Below are 27,494 nucleotides of genomic sequence, written 5' to 3'. Positions count from 1 at the left end.
GGAGGACGAGGGAGAGGAAGCCACTGAGACACAGAAAAGGCAGAAACAGAGGCAGCACGTGCTGCGATGCTGGAGAATACTGTTGTCCCTCACTGGTTCATCAGTGGAACAGTAAAGCAACTACCACACTCTACTTTTCATTCTGGGCCACCTCTCTAATGGGAGCGTACACACCAAATGGGAAGTCACGAATGTCAGATGATTACTCATGTGACCCATGAGCCAAGCTGGACGTGACCTAGTTAGGTCAGGCCCAGGTGAGATCCAGCTAGACGCCACATGCAGCTGTGTGCACAAACACACACCTTTGCACATTCAAACACACTCGCACACATAAATGGGAGCCTGGTCTAGAAAAAGCTTTACAGTTTCACACACTCACACACTCACTCACACACTCACTCACACACACACACACACACACACACACACACACACACACACACACACACACACACACACACACAGACTGATACAAACTAAAGCACCTTTTTGCTCTTTGACTGAATAGTTTGAATGTCGTCACAGAGAGTTTGAACATGACAGATTCTGATCAAATAAATGAACCCAGGCAACACGCAATACTTTAATCATGCCTGCTATACAAACAAGGTATTGGCTGCGAAATAAACTCATCTCCAATATTTGAATATCTGGACATGATTGTGTCGCTTAAGTTTGCTTATTGATTTTATCATTTGCACAATATGTTTTCTTAAATGTTAAAAGTTAAAAATGTAGGCCCAAAGCTGCTTTTCCAAGCAAAAACGTAAATGTGTGGCTTATGCATAAAAAATTAAATACAACACAACGCCAGTGGCTTGAAACAGTTGCTGTAAAAGCAAAAATCACACACACACACACACACACACACACACACGGACATGCATGCATGTACGCACACAAAGCATCTCCTCAGAGATGTCGTGGAAACAGAACTCCTGACCAATCACAATGAGCTCAACAGCAGGAAGGAAGTCTGGGATATGAATTCAGCTTTTGCCATGAATACTGTATGTGTTTGTGTACATGCACATACTTACACACACACACACACACACACACACACACACACACACACACACACACACACATACACACACAGAGAATGGAATGAATCAGATCCACACTTTTGAGTGTTTTGTACAAAGCACACAGCAGGTCCATTCAGCAGAAGCTCTCTTACAATCTCTTTCCAACAACATCTTCCTCTTTTTGTTATTTGATTATTTTGAACTCGTATCACGTCAGTCTTCTATGTCAGCTCCCTCTCCTCTTCTCCCCCGTACATGTAGGAGTTGTATCCTGGTGGTTGAACGTACTCCTCAGACTTGTCCCAGTCCGACACCCATCCTGCGCCTGCTCCGCCTCCTCCAGCCCCGCCTCCGTTTGAACCAACAACTGGTTGGCTCATGGCCCCGTATTGCCCGCCTCCACGATACATCTCCTCTGTCTCATTGGCCAGTTCATCCTCATCGATGATTCCGCACTTCTCCTCGCTGGTGTCCTCTATGTCGGCCCACGGCTGCTTTTCTCCTGATGCAAAGAGTCCTGGTGGGGATAAGAATGATCAGTGTTTAGACTGAGGTCTTCTGCACATGTCTCTGAAAACTACATTACAAGTCAGGTCATACCATAGAAAATCACTCCTCCATAATGAACGACGGAGGCTATAAGGAAGACGTACTGCCACTCATCACGTGTCTGAAATGTTAAGGAGTTCAAGATCAAGTTGGCATTAAGTTTTATACATGATGACATTAAAATGCAAGCGGATAGTTTTTACCTTGTGTTTGGTCATGGCTCCCACTATGAGCGGACAAACCATTCCAGATAATGTTCCCACCCCGTTTGAGATGCCCATCAGTATACTGGCGTATCGAGGGGCGATGTCCAAGTGATTGACATTAAACCCTGAGTGAAAGAACAAAAACATTGCACAACATAGTTCACTCAAATCGATTGAACTTTTCTTACTGTGGAAGCAGAGTTTAATGGTTAGGGTTAGAAAAGCAGCTGGTTAGCTTAGCTGAGCTTAGTTTAGCATAAAGATCATAAACAGGGGGAAACAGCTAGCCTAGCAAAATGTTAAAACAACAGTTTGGAGTTTTATTGTGGTAATGTGTCTGAACGATTGTGTTTGTAATTCTTGTTTTTTTCTTATTGAACAAACAAGATGTAACCTCTTCACACAGATATGAGAGTTCAATCTTTTCCTGTGAGTGAGCTTGTTACCCCGTAAGTCCAACTATTGTGGCAACAATACACATGACTCACTCAGACCTTCATATTATTAAAGATCAATGCAACACAACACTTGATTGGATTAAATCAGGTTTTCAGCATACTTGTAGAAAACTTACCTGAGATAGCAAATCCACTGAAACCCACAGCGAGGACCAAGAAGGAAATGGCAACACCTTTAGAGTGAGAGTATCCCACCACCAGCAGGAGTGTCGCCTCCATCCCGAAGCCTGAAACACATCCATGAAAACACATCAAATAAAAACAAGAGAGGAGAAAAACTGTCTCAACAAGCAATCTGGAATATTATACTGTATTATAATTATGTTGTCACAAGTTAAATGTGAGCTACATGTGTTTATACACATGCAGAAAAAACACTGATGCAACCCTTAAGTGCTGCTAAAATATTGATAAGACTCCAGTGCTGGCAGCTGCTGCACTTTCAGCTCACTGTGTGAAACCTGCTGGGTTAAAGGTGCAAACGAGATGTGATGTTAGCGGTGTGGTTCTTTTTCCACCGATGCTACTCATTAGGCGTTAATATTACACTGAGACAACTTATTACTGCATTGTATTCTATCATATACAACAACAACCGGTGCTAAACAACTTGTAGTTGTAGTGTGTTTTTCTTTATGTTGCTGTCACCTGATGACACCATGAAGACAGTTTCAGGTTTAACTGATTAACAGGTGTCTGCATGTCTTTAAATTATTTCCATTATGTTGTGAGATTTTACCCAGATGTCTACTTTACTTTTTTCTGGACAACCATGTAATTCCTTTGTTGTCATTGGACTCTCAGGTCCTTTACACCTTGACTCAGAGAGGTCCCCTTTCCTTTGTTTTCATCTATCCTCCACCAGTCACCCTTTTCTGTCTGACCTCTCACCTCCACAGTTCATGAGCTTCCTGACATTGGTGGTGGACATCAGGTTATGGGTTCTCAGGTAGTCAGCCAGCTGGCCTCCTATAGGCACGATGATTGTCATCACCAGATGAGGAAGAGCCGACACCATCCCCACCTGAGAAGTGAGAGAGTGTGTATGAGTGTGTGAGAAAGAGGCACGAGTTTTAGAAGCAATGGAAGTCTGAAAAGGATTGAAAACTGTTGAAATTCTGAACCAAGGGTAGATTTTTCTTTCTACATATTGATTATAGCACATAGATCTGAATAATAGTTGATGTTGATCCTGATTAGCATGAAAGAGGATAAGACTACAGGAGGTAACACATTAGTACTCCGGAGTGTTCTGGGGGTTTAACCAGGCGGCAACCTCCAGGGCTGAGAAATGGAATCAGAGCAGAGGTGCCAAAAACTGTAGTTCAGAAACTGGCTCCAAAAGCGAGCACCATATAAAAGTTAGTTTTAAACCTGGATCCTATTTTACCAAAAGTTGTGTATCTAGCCGTCCAAATCTATCAGCTTTACATATCTCAAATGTAACAATACCATCAGTCTATAAAAACAGCTTTGACTCCAGTTGAAGTGAAGTTAAAAGGCAAATAATGGACACCTGAAACCTCCAGGAGAAAAGCAGCTGGCTGCAGTGGGCTGCAAAGTTGAACAGTAAATGTCTTTTGTAAAAGACCGTCTAGCTGCGCTGTGAATGTGATCTCACCTTGCTGATCTCAAAGCCAAAGACTTCCTCGAAGTAGGCGGGCTGGCTGATGAGCAGCAGGTAGAAGGTCCAGCTCCTGCAGAAGTTGGCCACGATGATGGCGTAGACTGGCATGGAGGTGAAGAAGTGTCTCCATGGGGTTTTAAATTTCTGCCAGCAAAAGGAATAAGACATTACTGGCATCCACCGACTGCACTGAGATGGATCAATAACTACACAGTCTATCTACTTGTGTGAAAGCATGAGAGATTCTCAGTGTTAGTTTAATAGGCTACACATGAATATCGTTATGGGCCATACATGGAGAGGATTAAGAAACCCTGCAGACTCTCCAATTGCATCTTCTATGTACTTCCTCTCCTCTGGTGTGATTGTGGGGTGGGCGGCAGGACTCTCGTAAGACACCAGGATCCAAAACAAATACCAGAATATCCCAAAGCTGCCTGGGAGAGGAAGAGATGGAGAGCAAAAGACAGACATGGGTAAAGAAGAGCAACAGTAGAGGGTTTGGGGAATGCTTTGCAGTGCTATAAAGAAGACTAGCAATAAAGAAGCTAATGTGCTAATATGAGGTTTAAAGTACTGTCTTAATGTCCGGATGCAGACACAAATAATGTTCATATAAAAGCTTTGCCACAGTCTTGATTGCATGCAACAGAAACATACTAGTTAATGGATTTGGAAACATGCATTCAAACTAATGCTAACTAATGCAAACTAGTGCTAATGTACATGTGTATTTATATTTTCTTGGCTGAACAGTCAAAGCACTGCAGTAAGGAGCATGTATGAATATAGGGATACTAACCATAGACATAGAATACTGAAGGCCACCCAGTGTATTGCACCAGTATCCCAGCTAGAGGCATGGCCACCACTGCCCCTGCATAGGATCCTGAGAAGGCATCAAACATGAAGAGAAGCAGTAAATCTTTCATTTTTCATTATGAATGTACATCATCATCAGTTCCTCTGAAGAACTAGGTTAACTACTTTAAACCTCTCCTGATCTCTGCAGGAACCAGCTCCATCTTTACAGCAGAACTAAACTCTAGTGAAGATATCTGCACATATTGAATTTTGGGCACGTGTTGAAGTAAATGGTGAAACTTTACCACAAAAGGCTGTTGTGGCTAATCGACTTCTCTCGAGTGGAGGGGCCCATTTGGCCCAGATCCCGTGGCAGGCTGGGTACGATACACCCTAAAGGACACAGTACAGTAAGGGAAACACTCATGCATTTAGGAGATTCCTGCAAGCACATGTGCACACAGACACACACTGTACCTCAACAAGGCCCTGGCATATCCTGACCAGTATGACGCAGCTGTAATGGCAGCGAGCAGCAGATGGAATCAGCATGTTGAGGGTGGACGTGGCCACGATGGCAAAGCCAAACACTCTTAAACACACAAAACAAGCAAAGGGGCCTTAGATTCAATATGATAAGAAGAATGACGCAGAAAAGCAGCCCACTGACAGAGGATAAAGATTCGTGGTCAGGGTCTTACATAAGACCTGAGTGGCTTATTGTGTCAATGATGCTTCACCTGCTTAAAAGTCCATGTCTCATATTTTTTTAAATCTTTGTGTGGTTTTATTCTGATCCACACCTACTGAAGAATAATATATAAATGTTAAGACCTTTACCTGTTGGCTGCAAATTTTTGACATATAAAGCCACCCGGGATCTGTGTGACGATGTAGCCCCAGAAGAAGGAGCCGTGGATCATCCCCACTGTCTCAGGGTCCCAGGTGAACTGTGCAGCCTGCAGAGAAGACACGATATGACTACAACTCTGACAAAGCAGACTGTAACTGCTGCAGACTCAAAGTATGAACCAAAAGGTAGTCAAACTAAACGTGGGTCCCCCAAGTGAGAGATAAGTCCCGTTTTTTATTATAAATATTATTTTTGCAATGTTTTATTCACAGTTTGAAGGTATGATGATAATAAAAAAAGTTTTTAGAAGTAAAGTTATGATTTTTATGTAAATACATGGTGAGCAATAGAGAAATCGAGAGAGAAGGTACCAATAAACAAAATAGATGCCTACACTGAATCACTTATGTTCACTCTGAGATCAGCTTTTTCTCTGTCATTCAAAAACAGCTTTGCTGGTATTAATCAGGCCCTGAGCAGATATTAATGATAGAGTGAATGATGAATGATTGATAGAGTACAACTTACCACAAGTACTTCCTTGTTGCCTTTGTAGACAGTGTGGTCGTTGACCATGCTTACGATGGCCACGCCCAGGTTGCACCGGATGCCAAAAGAGATACAGAATCCCAGGCCGGACAGAATGGCGATGATGTACCGCCTCGGCAGGCCGAAGCAGGTACAGTCCACCACCGGCAGCTCCTTCTCCTCCACCAGCTCAGGACGGCCCTCTGCTGATAACTCGATGGTTTCTCCATTGGGCTGCCGCTTCTCGATCAGCCTACAGAGAGACAAAGAGACAGAACGCGTGCAGGAGAACAGAACATTAGTACTTTGCTACACAGCACATTATTATGCTGGTTGTAGGTGGATGTGGATGCACGCATGTGTCAAACACTCTCTGGGAGTGTGGGGAACAGTTCAGGGGAACTGTTGCTCAAATAGGAAATGAGTGTGTCTGTAAAAGCTTCAACGTGGTGGCCTCACATCAGCAAACATCTGTGAGTCTTCTCTGAATTATTTGTGTACATCATGAGACACAACATGACACATTTCTCAGTGACGACCTTTTACAATTTTTTCCCCATTATATGGAAGATGTTTTCTTTTTGTAGGCTTAACAATTCTGAGACTGCAGGTGTTATATATATCATATAAATACACTTAGATTTTTCAAAATGTGTCTCTTGGTTTTGCACATACACACACATCTCCATGCAGACAACATGCATCATGTTGGGGTCGTGTCTGACTCAGTGTGTCCCAGTGTGTGGAAGCAGCTGTCACGAGCTGAGCAGCAAAGCTCCACATTCCCCTGGTGTCTGCTTCTTCACGACGCCTGGGACCTGCTGCCACACCGGTGCCGTTCAAGATGTCCACCCTCCCAGACACAAACACGAGCTCTCGAAAGAATCCAACCACTTCTTATTACTGAAGAGACGAGCTTGTGTGTTTTACTGTGAGGTCGTTCAGGCTCGAAGGCTTAAACATCCTCTCAGTTTGTACATACGTATGTGCATTATGTCGATGAACTGAAAAGAAGGTTTTAAAGCTGAAGTCTTTACAGGTTTAAATTCACTGCACTGCAAAATGTATGAAGAGACAGTAATCAATATTTGAAGTGTTATTTCTAAAAATACATCCATGCATGTTTTAATGTCTAATATTTTTTTCATACAAGAAACTCCTCTGCGTCATTTAAACAATTTAAATGAATTATTAGCTTGTCTTAGACGACACACAATTCTTTTGTTATTCAGGCTGCTACTGTGTTGGTGCAGGGCCATTTTCTTATCAAATGGCAAGAGTTACTTTTTTCCACAGGAGTCAAACAGAGAAGTCAGGAGGGCGGCCATCTGTGCATTATAACCTCCGTACTCTCACCCCCTCTCACAGCGTGCATGCAGCAGACTACACGATTTCTGCAGATACATTTTGTCTCTGATTAGATCAGAGTTCCAGTCCCTCACTTCCAAGGGTATATTTGTTTCAACCTGATTGTGAGCGCGTTTTACAGCACAGCTCACTCGTGTGTCAGCCGTTCACTTTTCATCGGACTGATCTAAATAGTCAGTGAGCTGAAGAGAAATGCACAGAAAAAGAGCACAATCACCACAAGGATTATTTCCATGTGACCAAGGTGGCTGCATTCTTACAATAAAATAAAGGTTTACTGCAACGAACGGCGCTCTGTTCTTTAGGCAAACATTCACGACAATTCATCTCTCTTGAGCAGTGGGCTCTCAGCACACTGAAACTCTGCTAACTTATTCACGCACGCTAACACAAGACAAGTCAGACTCTGACACTGTTCAATTATTGATGTGTTTTTGGGTGAGATAAATAATTCACTTTAGCTTTTACACCATATTCTGTCAGTATCTATCTATCTGTTAGCCTGTATATCTGCTTCTCTGCATATACATTATCTCTTCCATGCAGTGCTATATTATGCTTGTGGATTTTACTCCCTCCCCCACTTCCACACACCAGACTGTATAATCTCTTTATACATCCATGCATTCAGCCAACAAACTGAAGAAAAAAGATACGCAGGTATAATGAAATTTAAACTTCTGGCACTGTTGTGTGATACTCGTCATGTGAAGTTAAAAACAATGGACAACAGGAAAGTAGTACTTTGTTAAGCAACGTTTTGGAATTTGTAAGAGATTAGAGAGGCTGCATCCTCTCTCTCCTTCACTCTCTCTCTCTCTCTTAATCTGTCACAACATTCAGATTAGGATTACAAAAATGATTTACTTCCGGAAATGAATATGGAAGGAGAGACTGGCGCAGGGCGTGGTTAAGCATGCTTCTCACTCCATCACGACTCTCACTGCTGGGTTCATGCTGGCCTTTGATTCAGTTTTCAGTCCTACTATGAATCAGGTGTTCACTTTTGTTTCTCTGTGTTTCAAATCGAACATTTAATGATTTAATAAATGTGTAGCTTTTTCAAGCAGCTACCAACACATCATATTTTAATGTTGGAAAATAATGAGGTCTCTTACAAAAATGAGACATAGTGGTATAAACAGAATGACTGTTTTAAGCCCCTGTTCATGATTGTTTTACAGCCCATTCAGACAGATGATTATTATTGTATAGAAGCTACACAGGCCTCCACACACGCAGCTATACCACAGCACAGGAGACAGAGTGATGAAAGTGTTTCTATTTCTGTAAATAGAAGTGATTAATTGATCAACAAAGTGATGTGACATAAATAAGCTGTGTACATTTTTTCTGTTGTATCAGTTGGCCGCGCTCACACTGCTGTCCTCTCTGTTTGAAACAAACGTGCTGACTCGCCCTCCTGAGTGGAGCTCAGTATCCTACTTCACAGTCAGGCTGCAGGAGCATCCTCATTAAGACCAAACAGATTGCAGCCTGACACCTACACATACGCTACCAGCTAACGAGGCTAGCCCACAGCTAAAATGACTGTTAATTACAGATGCTTCCCACTAAAGGGCAATCTTAGCCCGGTGTACGTGTAAGTGTCTCAGAATAGCTGTACTAGCTGTGGGTCTCCCCTTTCATATTAATGTGGTCATTTACTTTCAGTTTACAAACAAGCACAGCAATCACGACATAAATCAACGATCAGGCATGCCTGCAAGTTTGTTTCATATCTGTTCTTGGTTAAATGGCTTTGTCTCTGAGTAATACAGGTTTGAGACACATGTAGAGAAAAGGAGCTTTGTCCCTGGACAGTTGGCTTCGTGTGAAGCTCACAACACTGTGAGCTTCCTCTCAGCTGATGTAGCTTTTCTCGCTAGCATAGCGAGGACCTGATTGGTCTCAGCTGGCAACGATTAATGAGCGAGAGAGCATGAGCAGGCAGGAGCGCCGTGACCTCAGGCTCTCTGTAATATCATAATTACGATAGTTACAGGCCCAGCAGAGACTCAAACTGAGATCATAGCCGTGCTCGTCACCTGAGCACAAGAAGCAAAGTTCATCTTGCAACATGAAACCTGAATACAAATCTGACGTGAAGCGTACATGGTCAACCGGACAAGGTCAATAAACGTGAATACGCCTGAGAAATGTGAACACTTTCACATATTTTGTTGGAATCATAAGCACGTCTCCCTAAAATACTTTTGGGGCATTTCCGCCTCTGATATTAGATATAATGTGGGACTAACACTATTAATATACTCTGACAAGTTTTTTCCTAATTAAGTTATTGATTCCCATGGACAGAGATGGTGTTTTTATACAACTTACATTATTTAATTCACCCAAATGTATTTTTAGTTTCTCTTTAATATCACAAAGATATTCTTACCACCAAAAATGTCTTAGCAGCAATTTGTCTGTAATTTTTTGTTTAAAAAGTGGTTGAAACTAAAACTTATGTCAAAGTAGTCAGACTTATTTTTTTGGAACAACTGAATGACCAACTAGTCGTTGCAGCTCTTAATGTGCAGCCCCAACCTCAGAGCCTACAGTCACTCATTTCTTCTTTAACCATGAAATATTGAATCAAATATCATGTGAAACTCTGTAAACAACTTACAGACAGTTTTAGAGAGCATTCCTTTATAAGCAGGTCGATTGAAATCAGCCACTTCTACAACATTTAACTTTTTTATTTTGCTGTTAAATTGTGAGAATAATGTATATTATTTGGATTAATACGCGAGTATCTCAGCTCTAACAAACTAACACTGTGCCTGTCACGTGCTGTTTGGTGACCTGGGACCTTTGTTACCCTGTATATTAAATTCACAGAGCGTTCTGTGTAATCCTCTCATAAGAGGATGAGGGAGAGAGAGACAGCCAGGGAGGTTGACAGTAAAAATATTATATAACGCCAGGCGCCCTGGTCATTATTTGTCCACATCCGTGTGCTGAATTGATTCTTTATTGTGCTGAAAGTAAACCTGTACACTTTTATTTTGTCAGAGCGCCCCCCCCACTGTAGCCCGATTCTCTGAAAACCATCTCCTCCTCAGCGCCCCTACTTGTAGGTCAGGTGCTCGGAAATATTTGTGGTAGCTTGAGGAGTTTTTTTAATTTTTAAATGGAGTTTGTGCAGCTATTTTGTAATTTCGATAGTGGTGTCTCCCCCTTCCTCCACGAGCCGTTCACTCTCCCTGAAGTGAACAGATTGGGTCTCGGTGGGACTGTGTCACCCAGGGAGACACCCTCCTCCCCATCCTGTCACACCACTTTTTTTCTCTCTCTCCTGTGGACACACACACATGCCCACACACATACACGGGCGCGCACACACACACACACACACACACACACACACACACACACACACACACACACACACACACACAATGTTGAAAAATCCACGCGTGTGACCTTGATAGACGTATTATCTACAAACTCACATATAACTCCATTTCAAACATGCACACAGCGTCTCACGTCCTTTACCAGACAGCTAACGATGGACTCGGCTGAGTCATAAACTTTGTTATATTAAACTTGTTCTCTTTATGGTTATTGCCTCCCAGTTCTGTTGTGGCCAACAGTGTAAATTTGCACCCCAAAAGGCATGTAGGAAGCTTGTCTGTTAGAGAAAAGAAGCATTGCTGACATAACTGGCCATGCTGAGTATTTGCAGCTGACTTCACAAGTGTCTGAGCTGTGACAGATACACATAAACCTGCACATGGAGCCGCTTGCATTGATTACAATTCAGATAGTGTTACAACAATTAAAGGCTTTCAAACATCATTTCAAATTCTTTAAGTCTCAACAAGCACTCTGTCAGCTCCAAGGATTCACTGAGTGATATTTTTCTGCCTCAGCGATAATGGCTGCCAGCAGAGTGGCCATATTCACGCCTGAAAACCTGTCCAATAGCTTTAACACTATCGACAGAGTCTCAACGTTTACACTGTAATCATCACAAACCCTGAACTGATGTGAGAAAGCCTTATGCAATACATTTCACAGTTTTCCAAAGATACAAACCCCTCGTTCTTCGGGGAACCCCTTTAAGAAATTAAGCCAGGAGTAGCTGCTGTGTCTCTATGTGTAATTAAAGCATTAATGGCAGGAGAATAGTTTTATATGTGATACAGCAACTTAGAATTATTCTTAAAAAAAAACAAAAAAACACTTTGATTAATATCATGCCAAAGATTTGCGTCTCTATCTGTTGCAGAAGTCTCAGCAGTAAAGAATATGCAGAATCTTATTATTATTCAAATATTCAGGCTGCTTTACAGACCGCTGTGTAAGATTACTGAAAATGTTGCACTTTACTGCAAGTAAAATGAATTATAAATGTATAACCTGTATATTCTGCCTCGTGCGTTACTGTGTAGAGAAACATAAGCTGCCCCTGTGCAACCCTGCTGATGCACACACGATTCATTTAAGGGTCTTATGATAAATAAATGTGGCACTTTAATGAGACACAAAATGTTGATGGGATGCTACTAGAAACTTTAGCACACAGTTAAATATGATGATGCAAAGACAGCTGTAAAATGATTATATTTGATGTAGTGCTGTTGAGTATTTCCTTGGATAGATGATATTTAAACATTCATTTGAAAATGTTAAAGGAGGGAAAAGTGAGAGTCGAGATGCAGAGTGCACTTGACCTTACAGTGCTGAAGTTTATGCTTACCTAGTGGAGTTTAATATAGAAACAGGAGATGCATTCTGATGGAGAAAATGTTTAAATAATAGATGAACTTCTGGCTGCTTTCATCAGGAGGGATTTTGTCTGTGAGGTGGTGAGATTGCACACAGTCATCTATTCACACAGTGCAGGGACGCCCTGAGCTCAAGATGCAACATATTCACTTACATTTAAACAGAATATTCTCCTTTTCTATTGAAACCACGGACTGTGCCTAACACTGTGGCCACATAAGCCCAGAGTTCAGTGTCTAAGTCGGGGAAACGCCCACTAAAACCAATCTGGATCCAATCTTAAACATCTCATCTCTCATAGCATCAGCTGTAGCCGTGCACATGCATGGCACACGACCAGTAAGAGAGAAAAAGCCTGAGATTTGCATGTCCGTTAATCTGGGAGACCTCGATAGGCTGACACTTGTCTGCACTAGTATCTCAATGGATGGAGGGAGGATGGAGGCTGGAGGCTGGAGGAGGAGGGAGCGGCTGGAGGAAGTGACATGGGCTGGGATGGAGAGAGTGGGAGGGGAGAGTTTAGGGATTTGCGTGGCTCGACAGCTGGACTGAAAAACAGGCTATTTCAGGACGGGATTTATACGTTTGGTTGCTACCTCAAATCCTGAGAGAGCAAAGCTTAAAGCGATGGTTATTGCATGAGGTTCTATCAGTGTCTTTAATCTGTCGTTTTTCTGCTGAAATATTGGCAGCACACCAATATTTTGTATTAAACTGTACAAATTAATTTACAAATATTCTGTAGCAATTTAACACATTTATGAATGAGAAACTAAAGTGACACGCTTTCTTTAAAATTTCTAATAAGACTGCAAAGGGGATTTAAAGATAAACAGATTTTTTTGTATGACTGTAGAACCGCAGAAATGTCAGAGATTGGTAAAATCACAATTTGCTTTGGTCAACAGTAACATCACATATTCATCCAACCAACAATCCATGACTTAAATAATATTCAATTTTCTTTCTCATAAGACAAAGAAAATTAGCTAAAGGAGAATTGTGAGCTCAAAGCAGGAAATATGTAAATTAAACTTTTACAGAAACAATTAATCAGATAGATAGATAGATAGATAGATAGATGGATAGATGGATACTTTGACTTTGTGCATCTGCTCAGCACTCTCATTCAGCCAGGCCGTGCCAATAACGCACGGATCCATTATGTAACCACATTTTCTTCTCGTCTGAAGCATCAATACTCTCAATCCACTTTGAGCCGGCACAAATCCGACAAGAGCACCAACATCCTTGATGATTTTAGGAAGAGATCTATGCAAAAAAGGAATGAAACCAAACACTCCCTGTAGTCCACACGCACACCACGGTGACTTCACCGCACTGCACACGGACGATTATAATTCTCCATACTTGACTTTTGTTTCGGCCGTAGTAGTTTGTTCACTGTGTCCCCGTTACATACCAAAGAAAACAAACTGTCCTTTAAATGACAGCCAAACATTTTCTCCATCACCATCAGCCTTTTCAGACACTTTTTTCACTACAACATCCGCTGCGCAAAGCTGCACTTTTGCCGCTACCTAAATGATGTTTTCGACACAGTCGCTTCTTCTCTCAGTAAAATTTAACAAAGCAAACTTTTTTGTCCTCTTGTGATCTACTGGTCTGAGGAGGAAAATACTGCTGTGTCTCGACCAACAAAAACTATCCTCTGCAAACGTGTGAAAACGGGGAAAAGTCAGAGGTGGAGTCAGAAGTATTTGAAATAGGTGTGTACCTGTTAATTTTCCCCAGAGTTTGGGCCGCGACCGCCTTGAACCTGTCTGGTCGGATCTCCATCCTTGCAGCTTCTTGACCCTGCCGGTGTGCTGATGTCCCGCGCGCCCTCCTGTCCTGCCTGAGCGCGCAAACTCCTCTCTCTCTCTCTCTCTCTCTCTCTCTGTTTCATCCCTCCCTATCCCACATCAGCCACACCACACTCTCAGATGGGCCACAGGAAAGTGAAGGCCTTTCTGATTCACTGTGAGAAATTACATGCAGCTTGTGGTCCTTAGGCCTTATGGACTTTTATTTAAAATTAAAGTTTGTCATTTGGCGGCGTCTTTTCGCCGAAGCCCTTTTAAACAAATCTCAGAATGTTTCCATCTCTAAACTGTGAACGTTTTTATTTGGTAGCCTAAGTATGTTGATTTATGATATCAAATCGAAGCAGAGACAACTACATAAATGTGATTTGAAAGCAAATTCGATCATCACTGCTCAGTAAATATTGCAAACACTGACAATAAACTCTCCTGACACTTTGTGAAAAATTAAAAAAAAACCTCTTTCTAAACATAAAATAAATCACATTTCTTCGGGTAACAGCCTCCTGAGTATCATATTTAAGGTGTTACCTGCTTCATGTGTGAGTGGTCATGAGTAAATCATCAAAAACATCCAGTCAGTTTGCTGCCATCTAGAGGTTTATTTAAATCCTCACCTACAGTACAAGACTGCTACACTGAGTAAAAACATTGCTGTGGTCTTATGAGGTAAAATAATACAAATATAATGCAAAATAAAGTTATTCAACTGACATCTAACATTTCACATCCAAACTGATTCACAATAAAAGTGAACACACACACACACACACACACACACACACACGCACACACGCACACACACACACACACACACGCACATCACACACATCACAGTTAAGCTATACAAATACTCATAAAGCATGTTTTTGTCTGTTGCTGCCTCACACAACTCACCAGCCATGGCTCTAAATCCCACATGAGATAAGGCGGGCAGACAGACATTAGACAAAACTACTGACTTGCTAATCGCCGTCATCAGCACTCTAAAATCTTTACAGAAATTCTTTGTTTCACAAAATATAGCAGCTTATTCCGTTATCATGTGTTTGGGAGTGTTCCTGCTTTCCGAACAGTGTGAGTGGTTCAGAAAATGAATGCAGGGAGTTGGAGGAGGAGTTGTAGTTTCATACAGAATCTAAGAAAGCTCTCGGTTTAACTGATAAAATACACGACATATAAATAGTTAAAATACTTTTCCGACAATGTAGAGCCTGCTGAAGATGATACATTGGTTTAATGCAAAGACTCTTTTCAAGTTGAGAACAACTGTTTTTTCGACTTCCCGCCCCTCACTTTGCAATCTCTCCTGCGGGGTCTTATTCTTATACTCTCTGAGGTTCAACATTTAAACACGTTTTTTTTTTTTCAGCCATGCTCACACCCCTGTATCTTGTTCCTCATCTTCGTCCTCCTGCTGGGGCAGGAGCCGGTACAGTTCGTGACCCAGCGGCAGGAAGCCAGCCCTGGGTCGAGCCTCGTCTTCCTCAGGAGGGGCTCGGTGGTGGGAGTTGGAATCCAGCTGCTCCATGGAGCTGCACTTTGTGTACAACTCACGATGCACCTCTGGGCTGCCCCCCTCCTCAGAACGACTGTTAGGACCCTGGTGGTTTTTCAACATAGCGAGGATGTAACCGATAGGCATAGGCAAGCTGGCCAAGACTATAAGCATGACAATCATAGCCAGGGCCCAGCCTGGGTACTCTAGAGTCATCTCAGAGGCCTGAAGAGAGGAGGAGACAGAGCGGGTCAGACAGAGAAACGTGGGCAGGCACAATAAAACTCAAACTTCTACCATTAAAGTGAACAAGTAACTGCTAAAAGTGTTTATAGTGACCACCAAAAGGTAGAAATCAAATATAAGACTTATGACAACAAAAACACGCTGATAGTACAGTGAATGAATATGTAGTTGATCATATAACTACATATTGTCAACAGCTTCACTTCAGTTCTTATTGAAGTGAATGACGCAGCTGGGAGAACACAAGGTATGCTTAGATTCAATTCTTCTGTGTGGGGCAGTGGTCCAGTTTCTTACGGTGCTTTGGTTCCAGGCCGTGTATGTGGGTCGTTTGAAGATCATGCGCAACAAACTGGCAGCCAGAAGACCAACCATCGCCAGCAAACAGACATACTTCCAGAGATATTTGTACACCACTGGAGGGCGCCACTTGAGCATAACTTCAATATCATCCAGGAAGCTGCAGTGAGGGAAGTTATATGTTAGTTGTATCTTTTCAAAATATGATATAAAGATAAATAAACAGGATGGAAAAGATCAAATGTAATATTTTCAAAGCTGACAGAAGTATTGGTTCCTTACCGATCTGTTCCATAAACCCACGCCACACTAACAGTCTCAAAGATTACTACAATGACTAACGGTAGAGTTGCAGAGTAGTCATCAAACATTGCCACAAAATAGTTGCCTGAGCGCTGCGTGAACAGCAGTCCGAGTAAGAAGCCCAAAGCACAGCTGGACACTGTAAAATAAACAGAGGGCAGAGTAAGAGAGAAGACGTTATCTAAACTAACAAAGCACACGCTGCATTTCTGATACAAAACACAGCTTTACAATCATAACCATGTTAGCAACCCTCTGCTGATAGTGTGTTAGGAAAACATACCAACTTGCCGGGTTTTTTTGTTTTGTTAATTCCTAAATCATCAAGAGCAGTTCATGTCCAATGCTGTCTGCCTCATTCCTTTTCTTTAAGATTTTAATCATTAATAAAACGGCAAACAGACATCAGAGGAAATAGATGTCTGATTTCTAAAGAAAAAAAAGGTATGTACTTAGTGTACGTAGTCAGACATCACAATGTGCTGCCTCAGGAGAAATATTTCATATTTAAACAGTAAACATCTTCAATGTAACCTTTTATTTCTTGACTAAAGTTATTAAAAAGAAGCAAAAAGGGCCCTTTACCAGTGAGTAGGGTCCTGTGGCGGCCCAAAAGGCTAAAATTATCCATGAGAGGTGTGAGGATTCCCTGCATGGTTCCGAACATGGTGCTGAGGCCCAGGTTGAGCAACATTAGGAAGAACAGTGTGGACCAGAAGGGGCTGGCAGGGAAAAGAGCCATCACCTCGGTGAAGGCTATGAATGCCAGACCTGTGCCTTCAACACCCTGCACTCGCACAAAACAGAGGACAGAAAATGCAGAGAGGGATAAGTGTGAACAAGGGATGTAACTGTTGACTGAAGATTGTAAAAATCAACACTTTCATAAATAGAAGCAGCATACCAGAAGCTCCCCTGCAGTAGTCTTTGCAGCAGGAGGTGTGTGGGGCCTCATAAATAATGTAATACTCTGACTTTTTGCTAGCTCACATTTAAAACATCAGAAACTGCTTTGCACATTAATGTAGATGAAAAGTTACAAACTGTATCTGGCAGTGATACAAAATGCTCTTCTGCTGTACCTCTATTTTTGACAGAGGGACATTTTTTTCAGAAAATAAGCATGGTTAGATATCATGACTTCTTGCACCCCTTCATCTGTTTCTTTAGTTTCTCCTTTCACTCCTCTGTCACAGCTTGAATCCATCTCTCCAAGAGAACTACTAGATACAGTGTCCCATATGTTGTCTTCCTCTTGCCAGCTGGATATTTTACAATACCTCACAGATTCCTCAGGGGTCCTGGGAACCTCAGCACTCCTCCTACTTACTATTATTATTGAAATGTTCACCTCCCTGATGTTGATAAGGAAGCCGGTATCCAGTGCCTCACAAAGCAACCTGTAGTGATACCCTTTTCTCTAAAAATGTGGTCTTCAAAAGAAAGTTCAGCATTATGAAATTCAGACCACAACAAACATGTTAAGAGTTCATCTAAGAACATGAATCTCCTGATTTGATCCCAAATGCATCATCATATAATTTGCTTTGCATCCTTACGGTACATTTCGACAAAGCCACTCTGACGACTCTTCCAGCAAGAGCTTGTAAATGTCCCTCACTAACCAGCCACTGAGACGGCCTTCTTCAGTGGATGATTAGCATCTTAACCTTCCTTGAAGTACAAATTAAATGCTTGGATTTGCTTGTTTTCAGAAATGATCCTATCAATAATAAATAATTCTCCTGAAGGTACGTCCTGGTTTTAATCAGTTTCTGAAACATGTTATGACTTTCGTTAGGATAACCATTTCATAAAGAGAGTAAATTAAAATGACATCTCAAACATACCTTACTCATCTCCTCCTCCAGACTGCAGTCAGTGATGTTGGGACCAACCATGGAGCTGTGCTGATTGTACCAGTCTCTGTAGTCAGCCAGAGGCACAGAGCTGGGGTCTGTGGTGTTGATCCAAGGCCATCCCAGTTTAACTAAGGGCTGGTTCAATTCATGAGACGCCATGACATTTAGAAGACCAAGATTTCTGAAAGACATTTGAATAAATAAATAAAAGTATAAGAGAAGCATTATGAAAAACTAAACTCAAATATCAGGAATTATTGCACAATATTCCACCATTTGGTCTTTATATACTTTTGTATTTTATCAATCTTTGATGCAGAAAAGTGTTTGTCTTTAATTCCTTTTCCAACCTGCTGAGATATATTTCCCTACTTTGAAAAGTCAACGAAAAACGTACCTTAATTGGACACACAGTTAAAGCTGTACTTAGTAAAAATATATGGTCTCTGAGAATATTGTTTTTCAATATATTCCATACAAACTTAAGTGGTTATGTGAATGTATTTTTTGCCAGCAGTAGAAATTATGTGGTTAGCAATGAATTGATATTATCAGTGCCAATATTAATATTCATGCACACACACATGCACACACTCACACATCCGTACTCAGCCACACAGCGCAGCGCAATGTTCTTGGCACGGAAACCCAGCACGACGAAAACCACAAGCGAGGCCAGCACAGACGTCATGAAGTTGATGCCAGACACCATCAGCGCGTCCCTGTGGCAGTTGTTGTTGACTGGATTGTAGGAGGAGTATGCTATAACGGAGCCATAGCCCAGTCCGAGGGCAAAAAACACTTGTGTCGCCGCCTGCCGCCACACCTGCACATTACCCCAGATCTCCAGCTAAAACAAATACCACAAAATGAAGTCTCATTAAGTCTCAATTAGTTTAAACGCTGCAAGCTTTTAATATTCTCCAAACATCTTTCACTTGGGAGTTCTTTTTATAAAACTAAATTATAGAAAAAGAAATGTTGAAAAAGTTTAACAGGGAAACATTAATATGATGAAACACACGATGAGATCTGTGCTTACTTTAGGATAAAACATAAAGGTGATTCCGTCCATTGCACCGTCCAACATCAACCCTCTGATGAGGAAAATAAAGAGCACCACGTAGGGGAAGACTGAGGAAAAGTACATCACCTGAGAATTTGGAGAAAGAAATGGAGCATGATTTCTGGTGTAACATTTTGGGTGGAGAGTTAGATGAAAGGTTGATATTGCTGTCATGTTTGTCATTACATATGATGAGATTAGCTTAGCATAAAGAGGTAGAGTTGACCATACCTTTGCAGAGGACTTGATGCCCTTGATCATAGCTAAGGACACAATCGCCCAAGCAGCCAGTAAACAGCCCGTCATGATGGGGTTAAACTCTCCGGATTCGTCGATGGAATTTGTGATTTTAAGTGCTTTGCGAAACCAGAAATAGGACGTCGGGGAGGAACTTGCACATTCTTTCACTGTTGATTGAGGGCAGACAATACTAAGTATCTTGCATTTACATGATGTCAGATTTTGATCTGAACTTGAACAGCTATGTCATGGTCGGTACCTGTGTTGTTGGTGGTTACATCAATGGGACACTGCTCCCACGGCAGAGGATACTGAAAAGAGTTTCCCATGTAGAACAAGCTCCAAGCAATGATAACGTTGTAGTACAGAGCCACGTAAAAACAGACCTAGGACAAGAAAGGGTTATAAATGATTTATTCAACAGATTATCAACATTCAAATACAAAGCCCAGGAGATACAGGATGCAGTATGTTAATTGTTTATTCTGTGAAAAGTTCTTTCAAGGTCAAGGTTTGGGTTCCAAAAGGAGAACATCAAACTTAGACATGACTTTTCTTTTGCATATGCAACCAAAAACTAGTTTAGTTATTATTATAAATATAATTATAAATGAGACATGGCCATTAATTGGGACAGAACTTTGAGGCTTTTTGGAGAAAAAACACGTCTAAAAAAAGGCTTGGGCGTCTTAGGGTACAAGTATAAGTCTGTTTGCTGCTTGTGCACACAAAGTTCTTGTCCACTCTGAATTAGCCTCGTCCCCTCTATAGAGAAAGTGTTATGCAACAAACTGCCAGCACTACAGCACACTGGCTCTCTCACATTACAACATGGCAGAATGTCATCATCACCCTTTCTTAACTATACACACAGTGTGTAGAGTCATCAAAAGGAAACATGTGGTAGTTCCACGCTGCTCTGGCTGTTAAATGGGACAAGGTTAAAGAAGAATACTTTCAGGCTTATGAATCTTTCATTCTTGGGATTTCACAAATATTTGATGGTGGCGTTGTTTGAAACCACAGCAGCCTGAGCAGGATACTATGAGGTAATCATTCTGCTGACGTGTGTGTGTGTGTGTGTGTGTGTGTGTGTGTGTGAGAACATCAACAGATATCTTGTAGAAAAGATGAAGAAAGATAGATTTTTCTGCTTCCTCACAAAGAATTGGAACATTTTGGACATACATGAGCAGTTTGATCCCAAACCCAGACAAACATCCCATAAAAATACATCAAATGTAAATTATTACCAGGCAGCTGGAGTAGCCGATCCCTGACAGCTTTGGGGAGATGTGCTTCCAAACACCGATGCTGCCCTGGCGAATGCTCTGGCCAGCTGCCAGCTCCATAAAAAACAGCGGAACTCCCACAATCAGCAAAAGAAAAACATACAGCAGCATGAAGGCCCCTGAAAGGAGGGAAGGAGGATTTAAAAACATGAAGCCATATAAAATATCTACACATACAGCCCAAACGTATTCCACTTTGAACATCCCTTCATGGTTTTTTTTTACACCTCTGTGTGTTTGTTATGCACCTTGTATCATTTATTTTGCTCTCAAGTAAGCTAGCATTGATGAGTCAAAACCAAAATCTCTCTTTGAAGTCACTCACCTCCTCCATTTTGGTGGCAAAGGTATGGGAACCTCCACACATTCCCTAAGCCCACACTGAACCCCACCTGGGCCAACACGTACTGGATCTTAGAGTCCCACGCTGGCCGATCTTCATCGGCTCCATCCGGTCCGTTAACAGCAGCGAGCTGAGTTTCAGACGGGTCCTCGCCAAGCCAGGCTCTGTCCTCGTTGCTGTCCAGTGGTGGTTTCTCCGTCTTGTCATAAACAAGGAAAAAGAAGTTGAATGATAAACCTTAGTGATATTATGATGATAAAAGTTTGTTATTGGTGTGGGACAGCCCAGGTAACATTATGATACATAATGCACATCAACTTGAGAAGAGATATGTATAAAGACAAAATATTCCACCCACACCTGCAAAGAAAAGTGATGTTTGTAAAGTACAAGCTGTATTCAGAAAGCCACAACATCCTGCTACCCATCTCAAACAAAGACCGATGTTTGAGCGTCTTCACGCCTGTTTCACACTCCATATACCCACTGAGACCAACCTATCATTTATCAGGGACCACATCGGTCTAAAACAATATGCAAGGTGTACAGTGTCTCGGGGGATACACTAAAGATCACTGAGAGTCTAGAAGACTGCCATGTGAAAACACAACTTTAAGACTTATGTGCTGTAACCAGCAGCAGCTCACTTTTAAAATAAACAAGGAGGAAATGGTCCATGTGGGAAAAAGTGAGACTCTGAGAACACGACTGTACTTACAGTGTTTGTACTAAACTCAAAGATTTTTGTTGAATGTCATAATCCTGATGTACCCTCTGATATTAGGTTGTTATTTTTTCAGCCCTTCAGCTATTACACACTGCAGTAACCTATACAGTCATTCCATCGCCCTAGTTTCAAATGGCCTGTTTGCCAGCGTGCATCTAATCCAGCGTTAATGTTTCTACCCTCACTCTCCCACAGCCGTATCAAAGCTGCGTTAAATTATTACTATCGCAAACCCAACCATTTGTACTGCTGCTCCTTCACATTAAAACCATTCAACTGGTGAAACTAGTTAGATAGTTAGACTAAAGCCTGTCCAGGGGTGCATCATGAGGCAACGTTTCCTAGGATTAGATTATTTTATGGGCTCGATCATCTGAAGTCTATACCATTTAATGATAAAAAAGCCCAACTTTCAGCTTCATTTATTTACTTATTTAATGTTTATTTGTATAGGTATACATATGTAGCATGTGCACCGATGCCACACACTACAGCATTGACCATCCCTACAACACACTCTCAGTTAACACAGATGACTGCAAGATCCAAAATGACTTGACTGAGCCAAACTGTCTTTCGGACACGACCTAGCTGGATGATTTGTTGTCCCACTGCTGGTAGCAGCTGGTGAGAATGGAAAATTACAAGAGGTGCATGACCGAGAGAAGGACGTGGCTGGGCAAGACACATGTCCAGATAAGTTAGGTGATTAAAAAAAAAAACATACACACATGCATAGAGGAGTGTGAGAGAGTGACAAAAATATGCATGCACTCAAAGTAGAGAGGAGGGGACGTAGAAAGAGCAGCAGCCACTGGTCAGATCTCGGGTGAAGGAGGAATAGTCTTGGGTGACATGTGGGTGGGAGAACCCACTGGGAGGTGTGAGGTTCACATTGGCCCACACTGTGGGCGGTGCTGAGGTGTATGGGTAGACCATGCAGTATATATAGTTGGTAACAAGGAGAAAGGCTACTACAGTTTATTTCGACTTGACGACCCATTTATCACAGACTAAAACAGCTTGTATTGTAGTAGTGCAAAAAAAGCATCCAACGAGAAGCTATTTAATTAATAAATCAACAAGGAAAAATGTATCTACCAACTATTTGAAGTAATTTAACATTTGTTTTACTACAGACTATAACATTGTACATGAATTGATGAAAGTAGTTCAAGTTGCTGCCCTAGTTACCTCCAGATTTAGGTAGGAATAGTGAGACTTGTTTGATTGCTTGATTGACCTGTATTACTTTATTGCGAACTAATAAAGTCAGATTTGTGAGTAACGTTGGTGGCATCTCGTTAATTTCAAAGAGCAGACAAAATGCCCTATTCAAGGACTGAAAACAGGAGAACCAATCTCAAATCACATGTGACATCATACGGGCCTGTATGTACAAACTGTTCAACCTCTTCACAAAACAAAAACAAAGCATGCCTGTAGAAGAGACTTCTGTCGTTTGGTGGGAAAGCTGGTAATATTCACTCTGTTTAAAAGTGAGAGGCCATTTAAGTGTCGTTTACCTCCACCCTGATACACTTTGAACACATCTATGAAGGATATGGAAAAATACTGCGTGCCTTGCTATATTTTTCTGCCAAGGTATACTGTATTTTTGTCTGTCTATATTAAGATAACCTTGAATTACCTTCTTACCCTATAGCCCCTCCCCCACACACACACACACGTGGTTGTACATTTTTGCCTATTGGTCAGCCAGAGTCTATCTCTGGGTACGGTTGGGAAACAGGCGACCACACTTCTGTACTCAGTAAACTGTATAGAAAAATGTACAAATGCATGCAGCTGTCGTCCAACGTGCCTGAATAATCTGTAGTATGTGTAATGAACTTGCACATTTAGTTAGACTGGATGTCAGCTTTATTGCTCAGTACCAGCACAAGGACCAGCGTGTCAAATGTTCTCAGAGTGTTTCCACCTTTCCCAAACTGCCACTGGTTCCCTTGTACATAAATGTGTCATGTATCAGTAACATACAGTGGAACAATGTTATACAAAAAATGTAACTGTTCAATGGTAAGAGTTATGCTTTATGTTGCAGTCTGTGATCTAAACCATTATGGACCCTTCTTGTTAAAGATACTATATTAAATGTATTAACAGTAAATACTGCCATGCTTTTGTATTTTGAGTACACATTCATTTTATCAGATAAGCTCTAAATACCTGCAGTCAGAAGGACAGAGATTGTCCTCCACAGAGTTCAAAAGGTGTATGTAAGACATTACAACAAACATAAGTTAAACCTTTTGCTGAATATATTTTGTTTTTTTGATGATTAGTAGTTTATTTATTTTTCTACAATTAACAAAACACCACGGGCATTTCCACACACACAAACAAAAAAAGACAGACAATAAAATTAAAATGAACAACTTGACAATGATGTACAGGCAGCCTAAAAAAGTTTCGTATTACAGCAATTCACATTTTTGTATAGTAGTCAACACTTGTTCCTTTCCTGAGCCGGAAACGTCAGCAAGTGGACATTAAAACTGAGTGGTACTGCCCCCATATCAAGTCATACTCTTCCATCTTATTCAGCAGCCTATATGATAATCGCTCTAGAGCAGCCAGCTGGCCAAGAGAAGAGTACCACAAAGATGGTGGTGGTGCAGAGGAGGCTTTCCATTCCTTTACAAGACGTTTCCTCGCTAACATAAGGGCAGTCTGGGTCCATTCTGCAAGTGCTGGGGTTCGATAACTTAAAGGAGAGGGGTCACCCAAGATATACAGACCGGGGGTGAAGGGGATATCCCGGCCAATAATTTTACCCACACTACATATCACAGACCAAAACTCATGAATCTGGGGACAACTCCAAAGCATGTGTACTAGAGTGCCATCTTTGTCGAGACATTGTACAGAGATTTCTATTTCTCTGTGAGCTCAATGAAGTCATATGTGGACTAATAAATGTTACTTTGGAAAGATTCATATGTTAGATCCTAAAACACACATTCCTCATACCTCATCAGGGTTTTCTTTGCACCCAATAGCAAATCACCAAAGGCTACGAGAGAGTTCAGGTTGCATATAAAACCATAAAGTGGCAATAAATTATAGTCAAATACAAATATAGTATGTGAAGCACTGTTTTATGTGTTTACATTCAATGCAGAAGGAAGTTTTAAACAACATGACTGTTCCTGCTGGCAGCCACAGCAACCCTCCATAAACAGCCAGAATAAAGCCCCTTTCACACACGCGTAACTTTACATGTCAACGCCATGTTTAAAAAGGAGCCAGAGGTTTTTTTTCTGTAAAAGGCTCTCTGGCAATCTGCCTAAACAGGAGACATTTCTGTAACACATCCCAGAGTAATCTAAACAGTCACAGTAATTATGAAGCCTTTTGGTAAGTTACCATACATTTTCAATGTTGCTACAGGAAACAGGTGAGATAGAAAAGCATGCAAGCACAAAATACACAATAAAAAATCTTCTGGATTAGGGAACTTTACTATCAAATTACTTTTAGGATACGCTAGCTGTGGCACTGCTGAAACAATAAGGCACCAAATGTGAGCAACAGCATATTAGGCTACAAGCTGTGATCCACCAGCACTGAGATGTTCATCAGGGGTCAGCATACATTATAGGAACATGGGCCCACACACACACACACACACACACACACACACACACACACCATAGTATTACATAATCTGAGCAGCCATCAATCATGCTTCAAGCTTCTTGTCCATGAGATTAAAAAATACCTTGACATACTGTTTTAACTATATTTGCAAAAATTCAAATATATTTTGGGTAATCTACTGAGCGGTCTGTAGGTCTGAAGACAGCCTCACATAACTTGTGTTGTCTCAGTAGGCCTACTCCATGATGTTGTATTTCATACTTCCGGCTTTAATTTAAGATTGTTTACATTCGCATCATATCACTAAGTAGGAATTGATTTCCATTTTTATACTCAGAGCCCCAAAATTAAGGGAATAAACAAAAAGACTTAAAAATGTGTAATATTTGGCGGTAATATAGTTTTGGCCGCCGTACAGTAGGCCTACAGTGGGTTATCCATATTCTATTTGTAGCCTTCCTGCAGATACGCTGTTATGTATATGGTGCGAAACATATCTGTCGCTGAACATACTAAGCAGTAGGGCTACTCCTGTGAACACATGTTAAGACAATCAAGCTGCACAGGACAGATTATCCGAAGACAAACCACAGCCAAAAAGCCTATTCATGGCTGCTTAACTAACGGACACACAAGTCTCTAGTTGTCGACAGTAAATTATTCAACCTATAAGTCAAAAACACCCCACAATTAAAAAAAAGGGACAAATAAATAGAATCATATTTTAGTCGTTAGAGACCATACAATTCCGTCAATGACGTGTTAAAGCTGTTGTGGACATACCATGCTGACAGCACGGTCCAGGAGAGGAGTTTTCAGCAGTCCTGGTGTTCGTTTCTCTGCTCGTCCCTCTCTGTGAAGACTTCTTTAAGCTCTTCCTTTCCTGCTTTTAATGATAGCCAGACTAAAACTGAATTTTTAAAGGGAGAGAAGTCTCGACCAAAAAGTTTTGACAACTCGAGACCACGTTTTTGGGTGCTGGAACAAGCTCTGTCGCTGCCAACCCAAGAAGAAGACAGAGGGAGAAGTTTGTACAGCTGGAGCCAATGGGAGGAGAGGGGGCTGACCTGCCCGTCCCCAAAACGTCCAGATGGGCTGGACAACACAAGAACACAAACAAAACATCACCATGTAATGCTTCTGTGGTAGTACATTTAAAAACCGCCGATTATAATTGTGCTTATAATTGAGCAATTATGATGCCATCAGCGCTCAGACTGGACTGACAGTTGCCTTCTGTAAGAGAAAACTAAAACAAACAAACTAAAGGAGACAGAGCTCACTGATGTGAGATCATAAAACTACCATTTTTCTTGATTACGGCTTATTCATGTTTCTGGATTAAATGTTTAAATGGTAAAGAGTAAAACTTGTAAAGAATGATCCAATACAGCAATTTAAAGACGTAGCTGAGAGAGACTGGGGATTCTTAAAGACTGTTGGACTAGACCAACCAAATTTATATATATTAAATTTACATCTGCATGCTTATTACCTATACCATGCAAGAACGATTCTGTATGACAGATTGTTCACAATATTTCTTTAAAAGGAAGAGGTCAGATGTTGCAGCTAACCCCAAACTTGTTGCACACTGACCACAACAACTTTTGCAAGTCTCCATCCTATTAGACATGACACAGTGTGCTAGATAGACACACTGACTTTCACACATGCAAACCAAGTAACCTAGAAGTCAATAAAACCAGGATCCAAATTAATTTTTGACACTTTGACAAAAATACATCTTTTGAAAATGTGAAAACAGTTTTAACTTTGTCTATTACAGAGTAAACAATCTGTTTGTGTCCAAGATTTAGACTGCATGAGAAACACACAACAGCATTAACAACAATGCAAAGATTAAAATGTCTAACATGCAACTGCTGACTAAACACTCACAAAAGCTAAATTGGGCTACAAAGCAATCTTCTGTGTTCACACAGCTCAGCGAAACAAGGTAGTAATATATGTCCTCAGCCTTGGCTGAACAC

The 27,494-nt window shown here is 41.3% G+C and overlaps 2 protein-coding genes across 2 annotated transcripts; both read right to left on the bottom strand.

Annotated features, from left to right (window-relative positions):
• Positions 1–1,094: 1,094 nt before the first annotated feature.
• Positions 1,095–13,985, bottom strand: slc17a7a (solute carrier family 17 member 7a). The gene is made up of 13 exons (XM_069674382.1): positions 13,912–13,985; positions 6,060–6,312; positions 5,519–5,637; positions 5,156–5,270; positions 4,984–5,071; positions 4,677–4,763; positions 4,169–4,311; positions 3,869–4,018; positions 3,139–3,271; positions 2,364–2,474; positions 1,787–1,914; positions 1,635–1,704; positions 1,095–1,551 (listed from the first exon to the last, which is right to left on the bottom strand). The coding sequence occupies exons 1-13, from the start codon at positions 13,971–13,973 to the stop codon at positions 1,256–1,258; spliced, it is 1,755 nt and encodes a 584-aa protein (XP_069530483.1). The 5' UTR covers positions 13,974–13,985; the 3' UTR covers positions 1,095–1,255.
• A 608-nt stretch (positions 13,986–14,593) lies between these two features.
• Positions 14,594–26,491, bottom strand: slc6a16a (solute carrier family 6 member 16a). Its single transcript, XM_069674035.1, has 12 exons — positions 26,284–26,491; positions 21,132–21,348; positions 20,768–20,925; positions 19,774–19,900; positions 19,506–19,681; positions 19,251–19,361; positions 18,817–19,058; positions 18,197–18,389; positions 16,932–17,133; positions 16,326–16,485; positions 16,041–16,203; positions 14,594–15,722 (listed from the first exon to the last, which is right to left on the bottom strand). Exons 1-12 carry the CDS (start codon positions 26,284–26,286, stop codon positions 15,378–15,380), a joined length of 2,097 nt encoding a protein of 698 aa, XP_069530136.1. The 5' UTR covers positions 26,287–26,491; the 3' UTR covers positions 14,594–15,377.
• Between the last annotated feature and the right edge of the window lie 1,003 nt (positions 26,492–27,494).

This window comes from Semicossyphus pulcher, unplaced genomic scaffold (genome assembly GCF_022749685.1).
Source record: "Semicossyphus pulcher isolate SPU_LCO1_2020_fin unplaced genomic scaffold, fSemPul1.0.p SCAF_23, whole genome shotgun sequence".
Classification (NCBI taxonomy): domain Eukaryota; kingdom Metazoa; phylum Chordata; class Actinopteri; order Labriformes; family Labridae; genus Semicossyphus; species Semicossyphus pulcher.
This window is presented reverse-complemented; position numbering and strand designations above follow the sequence as displayed.